General features: G+C 51.1%; 1 protein-coding gene across 1 annotated transcript in view; it reads right to left on the minus strand.

Moving 5' to 3' along the window:
- ANOS1 (anosmin 1) overlaps positions 1–14,811 on the minus strand; it is a 175,593-nt gene extending 160,782 nt beyond the window's left edge. Inside the window, exon 1 of the mRNA XM_045994971.1 lies at positions 14,536–14,811. Within this exon, the coding sequence (XP_045850927.1) occupies positions 14,536–14,742 (207 nt within the window). The 5' untranslated portion in view covers positions 14,743–14,811. The remainder of the gene's footprint in view (positions 1–14,535) is intronic.
- Positions 14,812–26,015: the final 11,204 nt, after the last annotated feature.

The raw sequence follows: 26,015 nt of genomic DNA on the forward strand, positions 1-26,015 counted from the left end.
TCACACTTCATCCTTCTCCCATCCCAAACCGACAAACACTTATCTCCCATGTTCTGCTTTTTCAAGAATGTCATATATTTGGAATCATTGTATTGAGGTTTTTCAGATCGGCTTCTCTCCCTTAGTAACAGGCATTTCAGTTTCTTCACGTCTTTCTGTGGCTTGATAACTCACTCCGTGTGAGTACTGAGGAGTATCTGACTGTCTGGGTGGACCCCAGTTTATTTATCCGTTCACCTACTAAAGGCAACTTGGTTGCTTCCTAATTTTGGTAATTATGAAGAAAGCTGTATAAACATCCATGCCAAGTTTCTTAGAAACACGAATCCTCAATTCATTTGGGGAAATACCAAAGAGCACCATTAGCGTATTGTACGAGAACGATATGTCTCATGTCACATTAAACAATAAAATTTGACAGAGTAAATTTAAGATCTAATTGGGTTTATCAAACAGTTCGTGAATGCAGGCAGCGCACCAACTGGTAAGAAGAGAGACGCTCGGATGGACCGCACGAAATGGAAGCTTTTCAAAGAAAAAGGGTAGGAAGTTCTCAGGGAAGGAGAGGCAGGATGACACTTGCTTCTGGCGGGGAAAGGAACAGGAGGGCTTTGTACCGTGTAGATTACATCGCTACAGCAGAGCGGGAAATTTCAGGTCCAACTGTTAAAAGCCCCCGTTCCTGGGGTAGGCTGAAACTGTACCTAAGTCTTGGTCTGCTGTCCAGGAGGGCAAACGACACCCATCTGGGGCTTGCTGTCTCTGATGGTCTCCCTCTTTTAACACACATGGCCGGGAGCTGTCTTCCAAAGCGGCTGCACCATTTTGCATCCTCCCGGCCGTGAACGGGAGTTCCTGTTGCTCCACGTCCCCGGCAGCATTGGCCGGTGTCAACATTCCAGATCCAGGCCATGCTGGCAGGCACGGAGCAGTATCTCATCGTTCTTTTCAGGTGCGTTTCCCAAGGACCTCTGGCATGGAGCACATCTTTTCATATGCTTGTTTGCCCCCTGTATGCTTCCTCTGGTGAGGGGTCTGTTGAGGTCTCTGGTCTCGGGTTGTTTAAATTTGGCTCCCGGACCAACCATGAAGCACCAAGGTTCAAGGGGACACACTACTCATTTCTGAGTCCCCAGATCTTTGGCACCAGGCACGCATTCGGTGCCCTGCTCATCTTTTTTTTTTTTCTTTTTAAGATTTTATTTATTTATTTGACAGAGACAGAGATCACAAGCAGGCAGAGAGACAGGCAAAGAGAGGGGGGAAGCAGGTTCCCTGCTGTGCAGAGAGCCCGATGTGGGGCTGGATCCCAGGACCCTGAGATCATGACCTGAGCCGAAGGCAAACGCTTAAGCCACTGAGCCACGCGGGCGCCCCATGTGCCCCTCTCATCTTAACAGCAACGGTCAAAACTGGTGGGAAGCCACCTCCCTGAGAGGTCCTGCTCATGCTCAGTTCCATCATAGTGGGACCCGGTGAAACAGTTCGACCCACTCACTGCCCCCATGTTCGAGGTCAGGAAATTGAGCAAACAGCAGTGAAATGGTCTCAGAGAAGGTTCAAAGACAGAACTTCTTAAAAGGAAAAGCAGTTTTCTTGCAAAAAGTTCCAAGAGAAGCAGGCTTTAGGACCCGCTCAGAAAATTAAAAAAAAAAATTATAAAATTTTCAATTATCAGGTATTTGAAGGAAAAAAATAAACACCTGTCTTTTCTTCAAGGATTACATCCACAAGTTCTAGGACAGATCCTCAAAATCAGCACGATTATTTTTTTCTTAATTTAAATTTTAGGTAGTTAACATGTACAGCAATATTGGTTTCTGGACTGAAATTCAGTGCGGAATCAGCATTATTAGAGACGGAGATGCAGTTGTTTCCTTTCAGAAGAACGTCTGCCGTAGAATGGAAGGACGGCATTTTTTTTTCTTTCAACCACATTTCATAGAAACAAGTGCCTTTTCTTCTCTAAATTCTCCAGTGGAGGCATAAATGAGCACCTTTCCAACTCCCACGCTGTACATAGAACATGGTGAATGCAATCAGCTTGTCCGTGTCTGGCTCCGAGTTTCTTTCTCCACCCAGGACACGGGAATATGTAACGAAACACTCACATGTACATGTGTATATATGTATGTGTCTCCAGATTTCGACACGCCTACCGCAATACAGACACGGATGGAGAGACACATACAGACCCAGAGAAATGGGAAGTAGAAAGAGAGAGAGCTACCCCAGGTCAGGAGGGGTGATTTTGGCCCACGGCATGTCCTGATTTCAGTGTTTGGACAGATACGTGCATAGCTAGATACAGATTTTGTTTGTTGGGTCTGGGGTGGGAGGGATACTACGGGCATCCGGTGCGTGAAGACCAGAGAGGCAACTGAACATCCTAAAAGGCACAGGACAGCCCCACGACAAAGAACCATCTGGCCCAAAATATCAATAGGGTGAAGTCTGAGAAAGCCTGAGGTAGGCACGTACGTGTAGTACACTGACAGACATATACATCCAAATAAAAACATTTTGTTTTAGGTAATCTCTACACCCAACATGGGGCCAGACCGTACAACCCCGAGATCAAGAGTTACACGCTCTACCGACTGAGCCAGCCAGGAGCCCCACGTGCATACAAACAAAACTTTCAGCCCTAATTTCATAAGGTTGTTCAAAAAAGGAGTCTCTTTTTTTTTTTTCTTTCTGAAATTGTGGAGTACATAATGGGACTAAACTATACAAATCTTGCCCTCCTAAAAATAGGTTCCGAATACTATATAAGTCCACGGCTCTTGAATAATAGATCAGAATACAAACGGATGTCTGCTGTAACGCAGTCTCACCTCTAAATACGTTTCCCTACGGTCAGCGCAACATTTAACAAGTGAACACATTCCGTCCAGAATTTGATTAATTTCTCTGCAGCTGTGAGGACATGATCTCATAATCCCGGATACAAAAATGTGCACACAACAACAACACAGGAAAGAAGCTCCCCACTTTCTTTGAGATTCTGGCCCAAAGGGAAAATAACTTCCCAGATGCAGGCCATTTCTGGAATGATCAGCAAATGGGTTTGGCTGTGCTGCTTTCAAACTGGTACAGCCAAGTGTCAAAATAAAAAGAGCGGCGGGGGGTGGGGGTGGCAGGGAACAGAAAAGGAACATGCATTTCTAGTCAAAGATGTGCTGTACAGATTCACCAGACCTCTGCTGAGGGCCCCGCACGGCCCAGGAAATAAGAAAGGAACGGCAGGGTACATACGTTAGACTGTAAGGGCACGGTTCTTGTTCCAAAGGGCTGTGACAGCCCGAAACGCGGAAGCCAAAACGGGAGAGAAAATGCCCACCTTCAAACAAGGACCGCTCCTCGTGGTAGAGAAGATTTCTGCTTATTTCTCTGCCGTTCTTGCCACTGAAGAAATGTAAAGGCATCACGGTTACCATACACAGCAGAGCAAACCCCCTTCCAAGTTTTGTCTCATTCTTTCAGAAGGAATCAGGATTGCCTGAGCGAGGCAGGCAGTTAGGCATCCGACGGCTGGTTTCTACTCCGGTCGTGGGATGGAGCCCTGGGTCGGGATCCACGCTAAGTGCAGATCAGCTGGAGATTCTCCCCCTCCCTCGAACCCTCCCCCACCAACACCGTGCTTCCTCGCGCGCGCGCTCTCTCTCTCTCTCTCAAATAGATAAATCTTTTTTAAAAAGTAGTCAGTAACTTCTGTATAAACTAAGCATTCTCATAATTAACAGGCTTCACCTCCAGGCAGTGAGCACCAAGTTTGTGCTTTGATGCAATCCCTAACTGTCCCTTTTCCTGAATCACCCCCAGAGCAACACTGGTTTTCAGCCGCAGGGCCCGAACACCACTGGAACGCCTTGCCCTGGAGGACAGCGGGTGGAAGTCTGAGTGATCTCAAAAGAAACTGCAGCATGGAGGTTTGTTGGGAAACATTTCAACATTTCCAAATGCAGGGGATATTATTACTAGTATTATTATTCCCTCATGATTATCAAGCGGCTGGGTATCTGCAGCCTACAAGGTCGCCCACCGTCTGGAATGCCAGCTCATGGCCCTGAAATGCCAAGCTTCTCCCATATCTGGTTTCTTACACCAGCACGCGTGCGGGGACCCTGCCCCGGGCACAAGCAACAGATCAGTATAAGGTGTGTGCCCTCTTTTAAATCTCTCCTGGCATTTTACGTTTGCACGTCTCTTTGTCCATTTTCTTTGCAGTCCACAATGTGTATCAGTATACATTTCAAGAGTGCCCTTCCTCGCAGTGGGCTAGGCATTGAAAGACAGGAGCGGAGACATTTATTTAAGTCTAAAAAGGACCGTTTCTCAATTATGTGTTCCTAGAAAATTAAACAAGAGTCGAGGCACATACACGGCATGAACAAGGACGCTAATCCAGCCGGAACGCAGTGAGTGGGTAAAACCACCTTGAACCTGAAAGCTTGAATTTTGTTCGCATTTAGAGTTTCTCAACTGTTTTAGCCTTTCTTTCAGAGGAGCTGTCAGTAAGTAACCTCGCAGCTGAGCACGTAAGCCATCTGGTTTGTTTCTAGATAAGCACGTCACTGGCATTGCCGGGAGTGAGAAGCACCAAAAATAATTTTATGTGTTTCAAACATATGAATTATTAATGCATTATAGTATTGTATTGGATTAAAAAAGGTGTAAAAATAAGGGGAAAAAAGCCTCTGAAGTTTGTAAGTAAATGAATTCCCAATATTCCTCTGGCCCCACATGCCGGTATGATTAATGACATTTCTGGAAAGTGACAAGTTGCTTTGCAAAATTAATGTCTCTTCTTTCATTAGAGGGACTCTTGGATTTTTATTTCTGGACTCATACACTCATCACTTCTTTGGACATAGCAGACATTAACTATGAAATTTTAAAAACCATCCACGACGATTAGATGCTAAATTAGGGGAAATAAGCATTTTTGTTGGCTGGAGGTCACCTGAGATCCTGGGCAAACCACGTAGGAAAACGCGCTTCCCCAAGATCAAGATTCGAATCACTATACATGATACAATCTACGAGGTGACGACCTACCTGCCTTACCTTTCAAAGAAAGAAGGCAATATGAGAAACAAAATTACGTACTTTTGAGGTCATTGTAACAATGCTCTCAAGTTGGGATAGTAAGTTGGAGAGTAAAAAGCATTTTTAAGTGACACACGTTACAATTTCAAACAAAAAAGGTAAATACCATGTGAATTTAAAGGCTCCCTCTCTGGACAGGCTGTGGTTTCGCAGACTCCCCTCAGGATAGATTTGAGCCCTCAGGGTATGAAAGAATGCCAATTTGTCACCGTGCTCTTCTCATGGGCAGCCGTCCTCACTGTGCAATCTGGGGTCTCACAGAGAGGCTGGAAAGAACCGTAAAGCATAAACACACTCCCAGAACCAAAACGAAAGCAAAGAGAGCCAGCACGGAGGGCACCGCGAGTTCCTGGAAGTACCTGTCATGTACACACCAGCCACAATCGCCACTTGCAAATACCTCAAACGTGCCCCGCGGCCGTTCAGAAGCAGGAAACGAGAGCAAGGCGCAAGCCCCCAGACCGCTGTGCCTCCCGGACAGCAACCTCAGACCCTGCGGCACAAAGAAGCCCAACGAGTTCCAAAACATTTGTGCCAGGATCAGAGCGGTGCTCTGCCGTGTCGCTGGACGAGTCAGAGGGGTGGTGGCCAGACACAAAATTCACTCGTGGGACAAAAACAACGCTTTGTCTGGGAGATGATGACCGCACACTAAACCGTCAAGATGACGATTTTAAGTGATACACAATTATAATCATTTCTTTCTTCAGCTCAGAACTCTGCAACTCTTTGCTTCAACATCTGTCTCTCTCATGAGCAGAAAATGATGCTTTGGAGGGCAGGAGACACGTCTCGCTTGTGCTGGGTTCCCTAGAACCTAAGAAACTTGAAAGGGGAAGGTCTCTGACACATTCTTATTGGCTGGAAGAAAAATGTGGATGGTTAAATGCACAAGGGATGGGTGCTGATGGACTGGTTTTTGTTTTTTTTTTAAAGATTTTTTTTATTTCTTTATGTAACAGACAGATCACAAGTAGACAGAGAGGCAGGCAGAGAGAGAGTGGGGGAAGCAGGCTCCCTGCTGTGCAGAGAGCCCGATGTGGGGCTCGATCCCAGGACCCTGAGATCATGACCTGAGCTGAAGGCAGAGGCTTAACCCACTGAGCCACTCAGGTGCCCCTGGACTGGTATTTTTTAAGGCTTTTTCCACCACACCATTACTCTTTCAGTTACCCACAGTTGTGCTCCAGGAGCCAACGAGAAATGGAGGGATATTTCCCCCCAAAACTGCGTGATTCTCAATTACGTCAGAGTCGGTATTTCCACTCTGTCTTCTCTCACGGTTAATAATAACCTGAGAAGCAGGGTTGTTTGGTGTAAATATTTGGGGAGATGACGGCGAGTGCCTGGGCTGTGGCTGTGAAGCCTTGGTTCCCTCACTTCCAGACCTTCGGTTTTCTGATCTGTGAAAGAGAAACAGCGCTCGTGACCTCACAGAGCCTCCACGGAGGTCAGACAGGTGTTTCACGGGACACTGGTGTGTCAACACCAAGACCCTGCACCAGGCAGCGCCGAGTACGTCTCACCCACGGCTCCGTAATTCGGGAGTTTCTTACTCTGGGGCCACCCCCACGAGCTCAGGCTGCGGTCCTGCCGGAGGCACGACGGTGAGGCCGTGGAACGGGCAGCCCGTTCTTATGCTCCTGTGCGGCTCCTTCTCAGGGGTGCGGGCGGGAGCCCCACGGAGGTCAGATGAAGACCACTGCCCCCGCCCGCCGCGGTGCCGAGACCGCGGGAACCAGGGAGAAGGTCCGCGCGCACCGCCCCTGTCACGGCCGCGGCATGTCCCTACCTGATCTGCACAAGGGACGTGAGCTCTGTTCCAGCTCCCGGGGACCAGTTCCCCAACGCCGGCTGCTCGCTGCCGAACTGACCCTCTATCCCGTCCAGGAGGAGCCCTCCGGGTCCCCGACACACAGACCGAACCGTGGCAAGACTCTGCGCTACTCACGCCGCTGGCTGCTCTGGGCGGACGAAGGCAGGTTTGCGGGTCAGCCCAGGAGTCGCGGTGCCTGGGACGCTTCCCTTCAGGGCTGGCTCCTGCCCCAGAGGTGTCAGACGCACAACCACCCTGCAGTCACGTGCGGACCGAAGCTGCTTGCCAGTCTCAGCCTGTGCTTTGACTTCGAGCGGGTTAACTCGTCCCACCGGCGTCGGAGACCGGGTTTCGGAGAAGCAGAGGCTGAAGGGGCTTCCTGCGTTCGCCGTCTTGGGAGAAGCCCCGGCCGAAACGGAGAAGGAAGCCGGAGAAGGAGCGCAGCAGGGAAGGGATCTCAGCGGGAGACCTGCAGAGGCCTGGTCCCATGGGCGGGGAGCACAAAGGCACCGAAGAATTATTCCCGCAGGAGGCTGTCCTCCTGCGGCCTCCAGCTGGGAGCCAATGGCGAGATCTGCCCTCACGACGGGAGAGGATGCTCGGCTTTGCCGGCAAGACAGCGCCCATCGGAGAAAGGCTGGTGTCCTGGGCGAGCAGCTGTAAGCCGTCAGCCGCCGGTACAGAAGCTGGGGTTAGGGAGGGGCGGGACAGAAGGTCACCAACAGCATCCACTGAGAAGGAATGGGTCTATGGCCTATTCAGAATTTCAGAGAAGCCAAAGGAATTACACATGTTCTAAGATGACGGTCCGCAGGTAACTAAAAGGTCAGGAAGACGTCTTTATCGCTCCGCTCCGTCACGCGGGTGGCCTGCTGCTGGGCAGCTTGAAAGGGTTGGGGGTATCTTTGATTAATGGAAAGAGGAGAAACTAGGTCATCCTTAATAAATGCCCTATGTTGACAGACTACACTTCCACACTCCGGGCTCCAGAGCCCCTGAGTGGACGTGTGCGAGGCGGCCGAAGCTGGGACTCGAAAGGCCTGTGAGCTCGGATGCGTCTCCCAAAGGCTAACGTACGCAGTCATTTGCACACGGCACGGCGGTGGGGGCATCTGCGATTTCCCGGTCCCGTGTTTCCCATATAAGATGCATCTGAGCCTATCGATGTGCAGCACTGGTTGTGGCCCGAGCCCTCACCCTCAAAACTGTGTGAAGTTCTGTAAAGCACTGCCAAGCGATGCAAAGGAGCCTCTCACGCCTGAATCAATACAAGCAGAGCCCACTAACCCCTTCATACGCTTGTCCCACTCCATGGGTTTATTTCTTAAAGGATTTATTTTTAAGTCATCTCCACACCCAAGGTGGGGCTCGAACTCACAACCCCAGGACCAAGAGCCACAAGCTCCAGCCACTGAGCCAGCCAGGTGCCCCCTGCCCCTCCAGTCTTAGGCCCATTCGCAGAAATATATGAGGTTACACACTGCAATCATTTCCAAGGAATAATAACCTTAGAGGCTTAATCATTGCACGACAGTAACTTTAACTCCAAGTAGGCCTTCAAACACACACACACATGCCTGTAGGGTGTCATACGTAAGTACACACGGGTGTACAGGAGTATATACAACATAAACCTAGAGAAGTATACATATATATTTCTCCTTCGAGATACGGTGCACAAAGAAATGAACAACTCAGTAACTGCCTCTTTTTTTTTTTTTTTTAAGAGATTTATTTGTTTGACAGAGAAGAGGGAGAGAGGGAACACAGGCCAGGAGAGAGTGGGAGAGGGAGAAGCAGACTCCCCACAGACCAGGAAGCCCAATGCGGGACTCGATCCCAGGACCCTGGGATCATGACCGGAACTGAAGGCAGATGCTTAACGATGGAGCCATCCAGGCGCCCCTTTAATGTGTTTTTAAAGTGTTTGTAATAGTCACAATAAGATAAACTTCTAAACCACACTCAAGGAGAACCGCTACATTAAAAACACAAAAATTTGCCCTGAATAGCCTAATGCTTAGTTTTGGTTAAATTCAGAAATTCTGAGAATGACAGCCAGAGATCCAGGGAACCCAGACCAGGAAATATAAATGCCGAAGTGGACGACGGCCCTTCCTTCGGGAACTCTCCGAACCCTCGGCCACTGTGGCGAGTAACCAGTCTCCCTGCAGGGTGAAGAGACACACCAGGGCTGGGTAAACTCACCGCGGAAGTGCCCTTCCAGAAGTCTCTGGGCCTGGGCTGATGTGTGGCTGCTAAGGGGTTTTGATGCAATCACTGTTTATTTCCTTTTTCTTGGAGGAGATGCTGGTCCTCTAAGTAGAAGGAGCTAATCACCAGCTTAGTTCTCCCTTTTGCCAAAACAAACAGCTTCCAATTGCTGTAGGGGAAGCCTCTGATCTCTCATCGGCTACCTAAGCGTGTCTATCCGTGGCATTTCACAGGCTGAATAATGTCCCGTTCAACAAGAATCTCTTAGCACTAATAAAATTCTAGGCCTACAGGGCCCGGGCTGCCAGCAACCTGCTACTTATCTTCCAACGAGAAGATCGACTTTTTCCCCTGAGCAGTGCCGAATTCTGGGAAAAAGCAGACACGTTCCCCGCTCGTCTGCTGTACACGAGCTATGACTGTGTTGTACATGACCTCCGATTCTCCTGAGCCTCCTTGAGAGAGGCCCAGAAAGGCCCAGAAAGAACAGGTTCCGGGTCTCCTAATGCTTAGTGCGATGACTCTATCTGGAAGGCTGGAGATTGGCCTGCGTGGTTGCCACAATGAGCAGAACCAGGGCAGAAGAGAGTGGTCTCTGCTAAGGCGTATCCCAACTAGCGTACGAGAGGGAGTCACTAGGAAGGTAAATGAGATTCACTGAGACAGAGAGAGTTCATTTCAGATAACGTTCCCTCCTTTCCCTCTTCTTACTATCCTCGTGAAGCTGAAAACACAAGGGGTAGAGGTTATTCCCAAGTGAACACTGGTGGACGTCGTAAGCGTGGACACTGTGGAAAACCCTATGAGGGACCCCCATAACCCTATGAGGGACCCCTCCACCTAAGCCCTCCCAAGAGTTCTGCACCCTTGAGGTACAAAAACCCACACCAGGGCTGCTTCGTGGACACAGGACCAAAGCATGTGGTCCATGCTTAGGGGAACCAATGACCGGGCTTAATGCTCTGTGGCCAGCACACTGAGATCTCGAAGACTGTACTCTGGTTGGGTGTGTCCCATGGGCAGGCTGATGGAAAACCAGAACTTGTTCTGGAGGCTTGGGGCCTTGGACCACATGGGATCCTGCCTCCCACTGCTCCGGCCCCTCCTCAGGAAAGGTGCTTGGCTCCCCACTCCCCTGTCGCTGGCAGCCCAGTCTCCACCCAGCCTCTCCCTCCCCACTCCTTGCCCTAAAATGACCATCATACCCCGTCCGCTGCCGGGACCTGGACTAGGGTCCAAGGAGGGTCTGACGCACGCATGAGGCAGAGTGTTCCAGGACACAGTGGAGGCCGTCCTCATCGCACGTGGGAAACAGCACCGTGTCTTTGGAGGGCGGGCAGCCAGAGTCCAGGGCTTCCGGGGAGCAAACCCATCCCTGGGGCAGGGATCTGCCAGTGAGGAGGCTGGACTTGGGGCTGCCCATGTGCTGTCGTGTGAACAGGAAGAGGGGGAGATCCCCGGCTCGACCTCCTGAACACGACACCCAGAACAAGGCACAAGGCATGGTTCTAGAAGCTTGCAGAACAGGGTGCCAAGCACGTGTTCTGTCTGAGCAAGCACGCAAGCTCCTGGAGACCACAGGCTCCTGTGAGGTCTAGGAACATCCCGCAGGACCCTGGCATGGGGCTGGGCACGCCACACCATGTGCACCTTGGGGGAGGGGCTCGCGCTTCCCCCTCCCCACCTTCCTGGGTCTCGCCTGTGCCTCCAGCCATGTCGAGGCACCCTGAGGCCAGGACACAGAAATCGTGACACGCCGCAGAGCCGGCGTGCACGTGAAATGCTCCGATGTGGGCACGCAGCACTGGCACGGAATGATATAAAGAGGAAGAGTAAATCCACCGTCGTCCCTGAATTGTCACATTCTTCTTCACTGAGAACAGCACCGAACAGCAAACCTGAAACCCCAGGACACACCGCAAGCGCCACCAAAGAACGAAAAGCACTTTATATTTTCGTTGCTTTAACAACACTCCTTTCTCTTGCTATCTGAGATACTGGACCATACATTTTCATTTTGCACGCAGTCCCGAAAATGAGGTAGTCTTTCTGGAAGGAAATTCGCCGCTAACCAACACAACCCTATAGAGAACAAAATCGAAAACCGACAGGCACCCTCGTTCGGAGCCCAGCTGCACCGTCTTTAGCTGTGTGAGTAACCTGCCCTCTCAGCACCTGTGTTTGCTTACGAGCTGGGAAACAGTGCCTTCCTCATACAGCTGCAGTGGGGAGCAAAGGAACCAGGCCTTGTAGGGCTCCCAGGAGAGAGGCTGGTACCGACTAATCTCCCGGGTAGAGTTAGCGCCCTTGCCGCCATCACTCCGGTAACCCCAGCACCGGCTACGACCTGCACCTTGCCGGGCAGGTCCTTATCCTCCACGGGACCCACGAGAGGCTGGACGTTCAGGAAGGCGATCGGCCCAAGTGACCCATTCACAGCAGCAAAATCGGCCTCGTTCCAAAGCTCACATCCCCGCTCCGGACCCCACAGCCCAGATCTCCCGTTCGTTCGCGGACAGAAGGATGTCCTTCGCAACCACCTCGGTCAGTGGGATTTTAACGACGCTGTGCATGTGGCAGGTGCTAACCTGAAGGGGCCATGTGGCCAGTGTCCTGCCCATGGGGCTGGGAACAGATACCCCGTGAGGTGCTGACCTGCACTGTTTCTTTCCACGAATGGAGCCAGCATTTAGCAGGGATGTGAAGCAGTTCCCCATCCGTGATGAAATACGGAACTCTCCCAGGTCAGGGGCTGGGCCACAGAATTCAGGAATCCCCCGTCACCGTTCCCATCCCCACACATCAGCAGTGAGTGGCTTGGGTGCCCGGGCCCAGGGCAGGCAGGTGAAGCCCACCGGGACAGCAGAAGGCCCCAGGTGAGCGGCATCTCTGCCCAGGGCCGGTGGCTAGCAGACGTGTGCAGCTGGGGTACAGACCGTGAGACTCCAGCGTCCCTTTGCAGGCCTGCAGGCCACTCCAGGACACTGCCCCCCTGCAGCTCTGAGCCTCTGTCCACACCGTGATCACACAGAGGGCCACAGCCGAGCCCTGGCAGCTGTCACATCTAAGCGTCCCCACGCGAGGCTGGCCTCGAGGATGGAGACAGCCTTCCATCCTTAAAAAGATGCCTAGTGCTGTGGGACAGAAGTTGAAAATGGCCACCTGCTCCAGAAAGAGCCTTCGCTGGGCCATCTTTGCACAAGGGGGTGGGGTGACCCGGAGAGAAGGGGCTCCTCGGCAAGCTTCGTCTGGCCCCGCCTTTCCTGCCTCTTCATAAACACCACGTGCCTATAAGGAGTTGGCGGCAGCAGACTCCTCCATCATCCCCCAATTATTTAACAAGGGGGAGGGACAGGGAAGCTTGAGGGTTTCTAAGGAGTGTGTCGCTGCCTTTTCAAATCTTAGGAAAACATAATCCCTGCAATTTCAGTAAATCAGATGGGCATGACCAGGTTAGGGTTAACCCTCCACGAGTGGCTTGGCAGTTGACGGCAAAAACAGCGGTTCCTAAGTCCTAAGAGTAATTTGCAGCTATTGCACCCCAGCTAATTAAAATGTAATCAGGATTGTCTGGCGATGTGCATTCTGTCAGCGCTTTTTCTTCCGCAGAGAAATCATGCCAGGAGACCACAAGAAAAGCCTTTCATGGGAATTGGCTTGATCTAAACTGCTTCTTTAGCCGCTTAAACGGTAAAACAAATAAATTACAGCGACGGACAGGTCAATTAGAAAGAAAGAAAGGAAAGGAAAGAAAGCAAGAGAAAAAGCAAGCAGAGATAGTTTCTCTCCAGGAACGGGTCTGTTTTGCTTTCTGTTGATGAAACAATAGTGCAGCATCTTCCCGGGAGAGGGCCAGGCCGGGCAGGGCAGGGCAGGGCGGATTTGAAATCAGGTGGCCGGGGAGGAGCCCTCTCCAGGATGTGGGCGTCATTTCAGCACAGGACGGAGCCCTCGGGTTTCCCTTTGCCCAAACCAGGAGGGGCGCGGAGGGTGCCAGCGTCTCCGAAACCCACTACAGGTCGCTTCCCCCAGAGCGCGCAGCCACGCACGCGCACACTTCTCGAGCGGCTGCGGGCTCCGAAGACCCAGCGGTGAGCGCCTGGGCCCCCGGGCGCCAGCTTTCATTAGCTCGAAGCCCGGGATGAACACCCCGAAGCCTGCGGAGATCCGCCCCACAACCGCCTGCGCTCGCAGCTGAATACCCAGGGCCCCTCTGGAAGCCCCTTTACCCTGCCCGGTTTACTTCCTAAGACCGAAAACCTGCGGCAGGGCCCCGAGTCTCCTCCTGGGCTCCGCAGTGTTTCCTGCGGCGAGAAGGCACCTGAGTCTTGGAACAGGTGAGCCGCTAAGGAGAGGAGCGGGAAGGCCAAGCGGAGCCCGGGAGCCCTGGAGGGAACCAAGGCGTGAGCGTAACTGAGCTCGGACCGCGCGCACCCGCGTCGGCCTGGGAAGGCAAGCGGACGCGCCCCCGCAGAGCCCGCAAGCGGCGCGAACGCGCCCCCAGCACCCCGGGTTCTCACGCAAGACCTGCGAGGAACCCTCGGCGCTGTCGCTCCTCCCAAGGGGCCCGGCAATGCACAGGCGCCAAGCGTGCGACCCCGTGAGCCTCCAACACCCACACTCAGTCACACACACGCTCTTCCACACTCAAGCTGGAAGGACCTGCGAGGGCTGGGCGCAGACACTGACCCCGGGACTCTCGTCCCGGCCCTCCAAGTCCCGCGTCCCCCGGCTCACTCCCCACACTACGCACTGACTCAGAAGCTCCCGGGCTCCGAACTGGGCGCGCACAGCCGCCGCCGCCACCACCCTCCCGACACACACATTCTGGAACACACGACTCGCCGCCTGCGCGGCTCCACGGGTGGGCTGCGAGCCCCGCGCCCGCCGAACGTGAACGCGGCGCTCAGTGGAGACGGAGGTGTCCACCCGCGGGCACCTGCGGGGCCGGGCGGGTCGCGCGAGTCCCCGGGCGCAGCTGGGCGCCCTTCCCGGCCTCGCTCCCGGGGCTGGCGGCGCCGCGGGCCCGGGAGCGCGGGGGAGTTCGCGGGACCCGCCACCAGCCCCGAGTGCCGCGCGCCGAAGTCCTGGGAAACTAAGAAATGCACACACCCACCCGCGGAATCTGCAAGAGGCTCTCCACTGGGCTTTCCACTGGGGAACAGGGGACCTGGGGACAGATGTGCACGCTTCTCTCTCCTTTCAGGAGCAAGGAGGCGGCCGGAAAGGGGGGTCCGACCGCCTCGAGGGTGAGATCCACGCCGCAGGGAAGCGGGATCTGCCGGCCGAGCCCGGCGAGAAGTTTGGGCGCCGAGGCCGGGAGGCAGGCGCGGCGCGCGCCCCCGGCCACGGCCCGCAGCAGGGCGGCCGCAGGCGGGCGGCGGTTCCCGTACCTGGAAGTGCTGGAAGAAGGCGGAGATGCGCGTGATCTGCAGGCTGAGGCACCTGGACGAGCAGCGCGCGCGCTGGACGCTCACGGCCGACAGGGACTCGTCCAGCCGCCGAGCCGCCGCGGCGCCGGGGCCGCCGGCCAGGCAGCCCCCGCAGGCCAGCAGCCAGAGGCAGACGGTCAGGGCCGCGCCGGGCGCCCCGGGCTCCATGGCTGCGGGTCGGGGGCGCGGGCGCGGGGCGCTGGCCGAGGCTCCCAGCTCCGCGCCGGGGCCGCACTGCCGGGCACCTCGCGGCCGCCGCAACTCCGCTGGAAAGTTCAATCATTCAACTCCAGCCCCGCGCCCTCCCCGCCAACCTCCTCCCGGCTCTGCCTCGAGGGGTGGGGTGAGGCTGACAGGCCGCCGCGCCATTGGCTGCGAGGAGAGTGAGTGACAGGGCGGCCGGGCGGAGGGCCGTGGGCTGGGCTACCCGGCAGCGAGCCCCCGCGCTCCGAGGCAGGGCGGCGCCGCCCCGCTCTCCCCCGCGCGCCCCGCTCCGGGTGGTCGGTCTCCCGCGCCGGCTCCCCAGTAGTCCGCACCCTGCCCTCACCGCCACCATCCAGGTAAACGTCGGGTGTGAGTGAACCCGGCCTGGGGTGGAGGTGTCCCCTCGGAAGGGAGGGCCTCGGCACCCCCAAGGACGTCCGACCTGCCTAGGGAAGGGCGCAGCGCCTCAAAGTTGCAGGCTGCCTCCCCGGTTTCTGCCCCAGGTCAAAGCTTCGCTCACACTCCCGCGTATTTGAATTTCCTTTTATTTCCAAGTCCTGAAAAGAGCTAAGAACGACTGGTCTGGATAAGAGCAGTCAGAAGGCTGGCAGGGACAGTGGGACTGACATTTCTCTCCCTCCTCTCCCTCCAGCATTCCTCCCTTCCTTCCTCCTCCCTTCTCTCCCTGTTATGACCTGGAAACCCATCTGGGCACGCAGCAAGCCCCGTTCCTGAAACAGACCCACGCTACTTGCCTCCTCGGGTGTCCCATTTTCTGGGAAGCACTACTCTCTCCCAAAGTGGCCCAAAACAAATCTTTCCCCAAATCTTCCCTCCACGTACCCCCCTCCCCTCCACGACTCTCGATTCAGCCCTGCCATCTCTTGTAGTCGTCCCCCAGGCTCCTTTCCCTCTAGGGACCTGCTCAGGGTCCCCAGAGGGGGCCTTGCCACGGAAAGAGCTGGGGCAGCATTTATAATGCACCACCTGTAACCACGTTCATGCTTCCCTGAGTTCCACCGGGACGTGACAGCGGGGAGGCGGCAGCCCGAGAGAGAGCTGGGATCATGAAGAACGTGCCTGGGACACGGGGATACGTGGGTAACACAGCTGAGTCCGAAAGACCCGTGCACACATGCGCTCGGGCGCAGACCACCTGACGGACAGAAACACCTGTGCCTGGACCTCCCTGGACCTCCCCGCATTCTCCTGCAGAATGGCCTTCTGGGGTCCAAACCCAGCATGGCCATAAGCACAGGACTGAGCACAGCTGGTGCCGAGATGTCCTGGACCTGCCCAGAGATTCTTCTCAGGGTGGGTTCCTCCTCCCACAGAGCTTAGGCTCTTTCCAGCTTCCAGCCCCTCCCCGCCCCCATTCTCCTGCGCATTCTGCACTCTGGATGTGAGCTCTCCCTGCTAAAGGATAAGGACAAGCAGTTACAGCCGTCCTGCTATACCCAGGATTCTTTCTCAAGGACGTCATCTGTGCCTGTGTCTTCGCACAGTGAAATCGGTGAGGCCACACGGAACTCACGGCTTAGTGTGTTTCTCTGTGAATTTTTAAAAACCAGAGTGGTCTCCCTCAAAAGGTTCTGTAGGAAGAACTGGCTTCCTGGGCGTGCCCCCTGCACAGTGCAGAGCCCCATCCTAGAAGGATCACACTTGGCTCAGCGTTCTTCTGGTACCATCTTGACTTTAATTCTGAGCGAGGGGTGAGTTATGGGGACAGCCCCACGCGCAGGTTCCAGCAACACAATACCGCCCTTGAGCGGGAAACGGAAAACACTGAGGCGTGAGCTCGGTCGTGGAACAGATGCTCAGAACTGTTCACGGAAATCTTTTTCAAGTCTGTTATACACGGGGCGCCTGGGTGGCTCAGTCATTAAGCATCTGCCTCTGGCTCAGATGGGGATCCCGGGGTCCTGGGATCGAACCCCACACTGGGCTCCCTGCTCAGCAGGAAGCCTGCTTCTCCCTCTCCCTCTGCCCCTCCCACTCCCCCTGCTTGTGTTCCCTCTCTCCTGTCTCTCTCTCAAATAAATAAATACATCTTTAAAAAGTCTGTTAGACACTTAATAATGACTAGAGCAAAGAAGCTAACCAGGGTGACTCCAGGCTGGTCAGTGTGGACGGCCTCCCAGCAGGGACTGGAGGAGGGACACCTTCACAAAGGAACTGTCTTCGAAACGTTATCGCTCACACTGGGAATTACCGAAAGCGTTTCCAAAAGCTATGGCACAGGCTTCCATTGCATTTAACTTTTGAAGGGAAGCAGACACCTGGCCTTGGAGAAAGCAAGGATATTATGCACACCTACATTTTCTTACAGTATCTTTGATTTATAACGTTGCGTGTCGTATCATGAAATTTATATTCTCGAAAGTGAAATCATAGGGAGAAGCAAGCTGAGCTTTTAAAAACAGCTCTTAAATGTTCAAAGGGATCACTGTGTTTTTACGGGTTCCATAGCATATTCATTTCCATGAATAAATGCATTTTATAACAAACCACAAAACTGAACATGTAGTCTGTTGAACAGAGAGCTTCAGATTAAACATAGAGGGTCACCTGACACATATGTTAAAATTATATGGTGTACTTGTTTTAGAATTATCACAGACATCTTCCGTGATGATGCTGGCCTTTTTTATGTTATTTATTTTAATTTTAGTTTGAAGTCGCTTGTAAAAGGAAAACGTTTTGGTAAAGCCAGAGTCACAGTTGAAATCTGAGTTTTTTATTCTGCTTACATGTGCCGAATTTGTTCTGCAGTTCGTCCTACAAGTTGTCTGCCAGAAGCTAACTTTGGATGGGGCTGGCCACGTGCTTGAAGATCTCTGAGATCATGCAGAACCACCACAGGGGAGAACTGTAGTGTCCAGAAGGAATGACCGGGAAAGGGATGGGTGACAATTGTCCAGGTACCTTTTGCAAGAAAGAGCTTGGCAAGCCTTTGCTCACAGTCAACCTGGACCCCACAGTCTGAATTTGTGTGAAGAAGAAACGAACCTTATATTGAATTCACTTTGATTTTAAATAAACAAAACACCCACCCAGCAAGGACCGTGGGAAAGGGTCTTAACTGACTCTTTCTTTTACCTGTGTGAACAAAGACCCAACCATATGGCCCATCTTGGTCGGGTTCTAGAAGAAACACACAAAACAAGGTCCTCATCGAGAAGTTGGCTATAGTCTTCCCTACAATTTATTTAGAATATGAGTTTCTTCTTTCTTTACTTTCCTTCCCTCCCTCCTTTTCTTCCTTCCTCCCCCACCCCCTTTTAGCACAGAGTCAGAACCCTCCCCCCCCCAGAAGCTTGCTGAAGATACACTCCAGAACTCCAGGTTCACAGGTTCGGGCTCAGCGGACGTGGGTAGGGCATGGGAATCCCAACTTTTAAACAACACCTGGTGCTCCTACAGCCACTGAACCAGGGACAGGCTTGACAGACAACTGCTTCAGAAAACAGCCCATTAAACCTGGGTTTCAGTAGCATTTATGGCTGTTTCATTGTTTAAAGTATTTTTTAGGTGTACATGTTGATCTAGATTGGGCATACCAAACTATTTCTTCATGATCCCATCGCTCTGCTTTCCCCAGTACATTCCAGTCCAACGACATAGTGTTACACTCATTCTTCCAGACCAGCAGCTTGTCTTTTCAAAAGCTTCCCAGCTGCATTTGATAAGAATAAACTAGGAAGGAAACGAGCATAATCTTTCTCTGATACACACCCCCCCACCCCGGCCTTGGAAAAGCAAATTGAGAACTCATCCTAAAATTGGGGAAGACCAGTACTTAAATTTGATGGCATTTATGAGGTCCTCAGTCACCGGTTATAGGGGACGATGACCGGAGGGGAGGCAACCAAGAGCTCTTAAGAGGAAAAAGGAGAGAAATGGGGAGCTTGGGACGCAGTTAACAACTGAATGGATACGTATCAGATTTCCATCTTTTGTAATGGGATTTCGGGCAAGAATGGGGTGAACCTCTCTGGTATCTCTTACTGCGCTGGCCCCCGACAGCCAGTTTTATCCTTCTACAAATGAAAGTGATAAGTTTATGCAACAGGGCCATTGAACACACTGTGCTTTGTAGAAAAGGACCCTCACATTCATTTGCAATCATCTGCCCTTTTTTTTTTTCCCAATCATTGTGCACTGTAGATATCTTGTCGGGGGATAAGTTAAGCATACGACACGTTTTTATAGATTATAAAAATTCAGCTGCTCCATTTACAGCCTTAAAGGTATCAATTTTACTAACTGCCTGGCTATTTACGAATATTTTACTAGGAAGCATCCGAAAACTGCTACTACTTTTGTGCGCTGAAGAACAGTTTAATGAAACTTAAATGTTTTCTGGACAGAAGACACAAAGGAGGGTGAAATCACATGATTTCAAGCTATTGCTTGTTTTCATGGCCTTTCGCCTTTCCTCCCCCAAGGCTACAATCAATCTTTCAGTTAGTATTAAATTTGGCACCTGTTGTACATGCCTACTGTAGATGAAGTCATCGCCAAAGTTTTAATCGGTCATTGCAATAATTACTAAAATGAGAAGAGCTACTAAAAAATAGAATGTATCAATATGCATCGTTCATGTTCTAACAGTGATTGTGATGTTCAACTGTGAACGCTTCTTCCCTCCCAGCACCTCCTGCCAGAAATTTTTAGCTGCGGCGCATTTCACGGCCCCTGTTGATTTTAGTGTCTTACTGAGCGTAGCGACTGATGCCAGGAACATTGGGTTTTGGAAACCCAAAACACAGAGCCATCAAATAAGTACTACTTGATAGTCAAATGCAGGAAACTATTTAAAATAGAAAAAGCTACTTGTGTATTTCCAGGTCTTGACATGACCACAATATCATAACTGGTTTGCCTCCAGCATATATTTTGAGAATCACAACAAGCACATTAAAATAAATTGAAATTATATAATTTTTACTGAACCTTAAATAATATAACTTTTAAAAACCTCATTGCTGTCTTCCGACTGGCCTAGTTCTCGTGTGAAATAAATAAGGAATTTTTCAGTGAAATTCATATTTAAAGTTTTGTGGAAATAACAATTTTTAAAGCTTTCTTAAAGGGAAGTTCTAATAAACAGTCATACTTTTATTCTGTTCGTTCCTCAACCTACAGGTGCTCTTCAGAAATACTGAAATTCTGTTCTGTTTAAAGCCTTAAGTGGGTTGTTTCTTCTTGGATGTTTGGAGCCCACTGAAATGTAGCTTGAGCCCCTGCACACAGGGCAGATTTGCAGAGCTGGGAGAAGGCACAAAGGCAGTGTTTCACAGCAAACAGTGCCACATGCTGGCCACGTCCGTAAAATGCGGCCACGGAGTCCTTCCTCTGTGATGACCTGATTGTAGGACGAAACTGTCCACTCTAAGGCATGAATCTGACTAGGACGGTCATGCCGGGTTCTCAGTAAGGACTACCGAGATTCATGCCGGGGTGGATTTAAGCACAGAAAGGCTTTCCTGTGTAAATGCGGTCCCACTGAACTAAATCACGGAAATGAGCACAGTAGTCCCCAAATGAATTTTTTCTTAGCTTTTAAACACTTAAAAAAAAAAAAACAACCATTTATTTATTTATTTATTTATTTACTTGAGAGAGAGCACGAGTTGGGGGGGGAGGTCAGAGGGAGAGGGAGAAGCAGACTCCCCGCTGAGCAGGGAGCCTGACCCCGGATCATAACCTGAGCTGTAGGCAGAGGCGTCACCGACTGGGCGCCCCAATCCCTTTCCAGCCTATTGGCTACAATACCGAATGACAAGGGCCAAGTGTGTGTGAGTTTTATTCGAAGAACCTTCCGTTCAGAACAGCTTACACATCGCTTGCTTCAAGAGGGTCCCCGAAATGTGAGACTGTCCCCAAGAAATCCACTGCCAGGGGAGACTAATGCACAGAAAGGAAACGCGTGTTATCTGTAGTGCAGGGGGGCGGGGAGGGGAGACTTTCCAGCGGCGAACGGGCCGCTTTATACAAGATGAACCTGGAGTCCAGACATTAAGATAAACACATTTAAGGACGAGAAGGAAGCACCGAGATACTCCAACACGATGTGAACAGACCCACGAACGCACCCAAGTCATGAATGCATATTCCTCTTCTGAATCCACGGGGGCGTGGGAGGGACAACAGAATCCCGCAGGACCGAAAGGGAACAAAACCAAAAGTAAAGTCTGGGTTCACTTGCGGGATTTGCAGCAGTGGCTCGGTGGCTCCCGCTGGAGAATACTCTCCCGTCTCCTTGCATTTGGGGCATTTCAGCGGATGGGAGATCAAGGTCATTCCCTTCCCTCTTCTTCTCCCGCCGGGGGCTTCTGTACTTTGGAATCCCCACCCCTTCCACACACGCTCACACTCCCTTGCACACACAGTGTTGGCTTTGGGCTCCAGAGAAGGAATGACAAAGGCAGGCACTCAGGGATCGGTGCTTCTCCGGGGCCCAGACGGACAACAGGACAGGTAGCGGTCAGAGACGGTGACCGGAACCGTCCTGTGCTTAAGTGGGGATCCACGTGTGAATAATCTTCCTACGGTCCTTCTGGATATCGCGCCACACAGAGAAAGGACTCAGTGACATGATAACAAAGTCTGTGCTCAAAAAACAACTTAAGCGAAGGAACAGACTTGTATTCCAACCCTTTCTGTGTCTTCTGCAAATAATTGGACGCCAGCACTCTGGATGATGGTAGTCGACCAGCATTCAGCTGGGAGAAATTTATTGTCAACATGCTGAGATCCATAGTGTGAGGACTGTGCTGGGAGAGATGCGCAGTTGCGACAATCTCACGGGTGCCCTGCACCTGCACCCCGGAGACATTCGAGGCCCGGGAATCACGCCGAGCGGCACAACTAGAGAGCGGTTCGGTCCTCAGAGTAGCGGGGCATTACTACGTGAATGACGGCTTCCTGCCAACAGGCACCAGGGAAGAAATGAAAACAAATAAGTCCTTTCTGTTTTCAAAGAACTACATGCACACCTGTATCATTAATTTAATATCGAAGACTCTGTGCCCCTGACAGAGGTGTTATCCACTGTCCACCCAAAAATCAAGTGACATTACCATTGTGTCTGCAAATTTTTTTCAGTTACGGCTTTGCCACGATTGTCTACTCACATAGGGAGGGATTTTGAGAAACGATATTGTTTGAAGACTAGAAAGGGTGAAGAGTATCAGTTTGATCAACCCAGGATTAAATCTGAGTTGCGGAAACAAGGGATGTGTTTCCCCCCACCCACCCACCCTTTTTTTTCTTAAGACTAACTTATTTGAGAGAGAGAGAGAATGAGCGGGAGGGGTCGAGGGAGAGAATCTCAGGCAGCCTCCACGCTGAGCGCGGAACCCGACACGGAGCACGACCGGGGCTCAATCTCGGCACCCAGAGATGGCGACCTGAGCCGAAACCAAGAGTCCGACGTTTAGGGGACTGAGCCCCCCAGGTGCCCCAAGGAACGTGTCTGCTATGCAAACTCCTTCACTTGTTTTCATCTCTAGACCTGCCTCTTGTGAAATAGAGGTCTTAGTAGAAAACACCTCCCCAGGAATCCTATTTCAAAAGGACTAGGTCCAGTCCTTCAACAAGGAGCGAGTACCCCAACTAGGCAAGGTAGATAGAGCATTTACAGGATTAACCAGCGAATTTGTAAGTTTTGTTTTGGTGTTTCACTACTCTTGTATTTAAAAAAAATTTTTTTTGAAGATTTTATTTATTTGAGAGAGACAGAGACAGAGAGTGAGCACGAGCAGGGGTAGGAACAGAAGAAGAAGCAGCCCCCCCCCCCCCCGGTTGAGCAGAGAGCCCAATGCGGGGCTCACTCCCAGGACCCTGAGATCATGACCTGAGCCGAAGGCAGATGCTTAACCGACTGAGCCACCCAGGCACCCCTCTTTTATTTAGTAAAAACTTTATACCAGGGTTTCTCCACCTCGGCACTACTGACATTTTGGGCTGGTGATTTTCAGTGGGGAGCTACCCTGTGCTGGCGGAGCTTAGCCGGCTTCCACCCCCTGGAAGTCAGCAGCATCCCACCCGCCCCAATAATCTGTTATATTTTCAGGTAGAACCATGTGTCCCCTGAGTCCGGGGCGGGGGCAGCAAAACTGCTCGCAGTGGAGAAGCACCCATTTGAGCACGCATCCTGTCACTTAGAAGTCTGACCCCATTAAAGGCAAGGCAAGATAAGAATGATGTTTAAGTGACTTCTGAAGCAGACGTTCGTTTCTGAACAGGAGAACCGACTCCACTTTCCAAAACGACTTATCAAAACAGCTTATGAGACAGGAATGGTATTGGTGAGATACAAATGATGGCAGGAGAAAACGCCCAGGGCGACTGCCATCTGCCTCCCCGGAGTGTTCAAGACAAGCGTTTCCACCTAGAATATTACCCAGAAAGAACTCACACAGCAGGTGGGAACACCAGAGTCATTTTTGACACCTGGTCAAACACTCGACCTGATCTTAAACATCTTTTTTAAGACTCAGTGTTTGCTACACGAAATTACCTTGTGGGGAGTGGAATTATGTTTTTTTTTTCTTATTAAACTCTTTCTTAGTCAGCTTTCAAGTGAATATACATAAAACAGAATTAAGTGAGACATAAGATAAAAACCGCAAATTTTAAAGGGACACTCGATGACTCTTAAAGTACGCAGTTACGGAGCCAATACAGTTGTGATACAGAATATTTGTCCCTGTCCACAGTTTTCTCGTGCCTGCACCAACCTCCTGCCCTCACCCCAGCCTCCATCAACCGGTGATATGATTTTTTGTCCTTTCATTTTTGTCTCTTCCAGAATGTTCTATAAATGAGATCCTATGGGACGAAGCTCTGAGTCTGGCTTTTTTGCATTTCGCATAATGCTTTCGAGTTCAATGTATCTGGTGCAGGAATAATTTGTTCCTTTATTTATGTGAGGGTTTTTTGTTTTGTTGCTGTTTGTTTTTTCTAGAAAGAGCATCAGAGTGAGAGAGAGCATGAGCAGAGCAGAGGGAGGGGCAGAGAGAAAGGGAGAAGCAGACTCCCCATTGAGCAGAGAGCCCGATGCTGGGCTTGATGATCCCCAGCTGGGATCATGACCTGAGCTGAAGGCAGACGCTTCACCCACAGAGCCACCCACACATCCCGAAGTTTTTGAAAATCTGATATGGAAGTTCACTAACAGCGTAAGAGTATCTGAAATTATGGGAACGTGAAACACATGGAAATCCTTCACACCACGCTCAGCTTTCTGCTTCCCAGCACGCAGTCTGGCTGACTGAATGCAGCAAGCCGGGTTACAGCTGCCTACAAGCGGCAGCCAAGGGCGGGGGGGCAGCACCAGCATTTACCCCCAGACTCAAGACAGCTGGAACTAGGCCTGACGTTCAGCCCCAGGCGAAGCAACGTGAAGCTAAAAGCTCTAGAAGGCAATACTGATTCGTCTCACCCTCCCCCAGGAAACCTGAATTAGGCCCAGGCAAGTGAGGAAGGAAGGGCTCTAACATCATCTAATAAGAGAGAACAAACCAGGAGTCAGATCAAAGATGAACCCAGGACTAGAGAAAGACTTCTTAAATAAAACGCAGAATGCATTCACTAGCCACCAAAACAAAACATTGATTGATTCACTTACATCAAAATTAAGACATGTTGTCCATTGGAAACATCTTAAAGAAAGAAAAGAGACTCCTTCCAGAGTAGGAGACACTATTTTCACGGCCCACACAACAGACAAGCTGTTGGAATGAAGACTAGAGCATGAATTCCTATGAATCAGCAGGAAAAGAGGACACAGACAGATCAAGAGAAAAATAAGGAAAAGCTGAGCCTAGGCTTGGACAGATGAGGAGACACAGATTTCCAGAAGATGTATGAAGAAAGGTTAAGCATCACTGGTGGTCAGTAAAAGAACACGGAAAATAAGGGCAGAGTGGAGGATCCTTTACACCCTTTCTCTTGGCTATAGTGAAAAGTCTGACTATGCTACAACTGGAGAGGAGGAGGCCCCATAGTAGCTTTTATACGTTGCTGGCGGGGGCAGAAACCGACGCCCTGACTCTGGAAAAGGGCCAGGCGTCATGTCTAGACGACCGCCCAATCCCACGGTCAGGGATTCCTCAACCCACTTCCACGCAACCCAAGGGACGCTACCGCACGTGCATCATACGCACGGTGGACAGACGCGTTCATAGCAGGACAGCTCATGTTAGCAAGACCTTGGAACCAACCAACATCCATGAGGGGAAGGGCAGACACACAAATTCCGATGTGGTCTCATAGGACGTAGTATCCAGTTGTCAGCATAAGTCAGCTACCGAGGTGTATGTGGTTGAGGATCCACCATAGCAATAGAACAGGAAGTGAACACTGTTACAAGAGAATGCATATGGCGGGATATCCTTGCTTGGAAGTGAAAGATGACTAGAATAAAAACTGTATTTAGCGAGCATATATGTGCAATAAATGTATCTTAAAAAGAAAAGGAAATAGTTGACCTAGACTGCAGGGTCATGGTAGACAAAGCAGGAGGGCTGGATGATTATAAAAGATGTAGCTTTTTTGCCCAGAATGGGATCTGCTGCTGTCTGTTACACTATTAACAATAACGAATTCAATAGCTCGTTGAACATGTAAAATGCGCCATATTTTGAACAACGGTGAAAACGTGATGAACCAGGGATTCTAATTTATCCAACCCTGTGTTCCTGAAATTTAATCAAAAAATATAATGAAGTAAAAATAAGTGCCGGACACAACACGTTAAATTGAGCAATAATTCAGGATCCAAGGCTTCTATAACAATATGAAGTGGATTACTTGTTGAAAGAATGAGTCAAAAAGCAATTTGTTTTTTCTGGGTGCGAAGTCAGAGAAGAAAAGGGTTTAGTCACTGAATGTTATGCTCGGCTGGAGAATCGTAAGGATCCCGAAGGGAGTGTTTCAATGCTGACGGTGAGGGAGAAGGGTTTCGAATCCCTAGGAAGACAACAGGTCGCTGTCAGAAAGACTAGAAGGTAAAATACAGAAGGGGGGGCGGCTTCCTGGGAAAACAGGAGAACGACGTGGTTTAAAGCACCAGCATGAGAATGCACGGTCAGTCACGTGGTCTTCCATGGGCCAGTGGCTGCCTCCTGCTAGTGGACATTTTGCTTGTCAGCGCTTCATGCTCCAGGTAGGTAACGATTTGACGATTGTCACATACGGATGATATGCAAAGCCACGCACTGAATGAG

Source organism: Meles meles, chromosome X (assembly GCF_922984935.1).
Source record: "Meles meles chromosome X, mMelMel3.1 paternal haplotype, whole genome shotgun sequence".
Lineage (NCBI taxonomy): Eukaryota > Metazoa > Chordata > Mammalia > Carnivora > Mustelidae > Meles > Meles meles.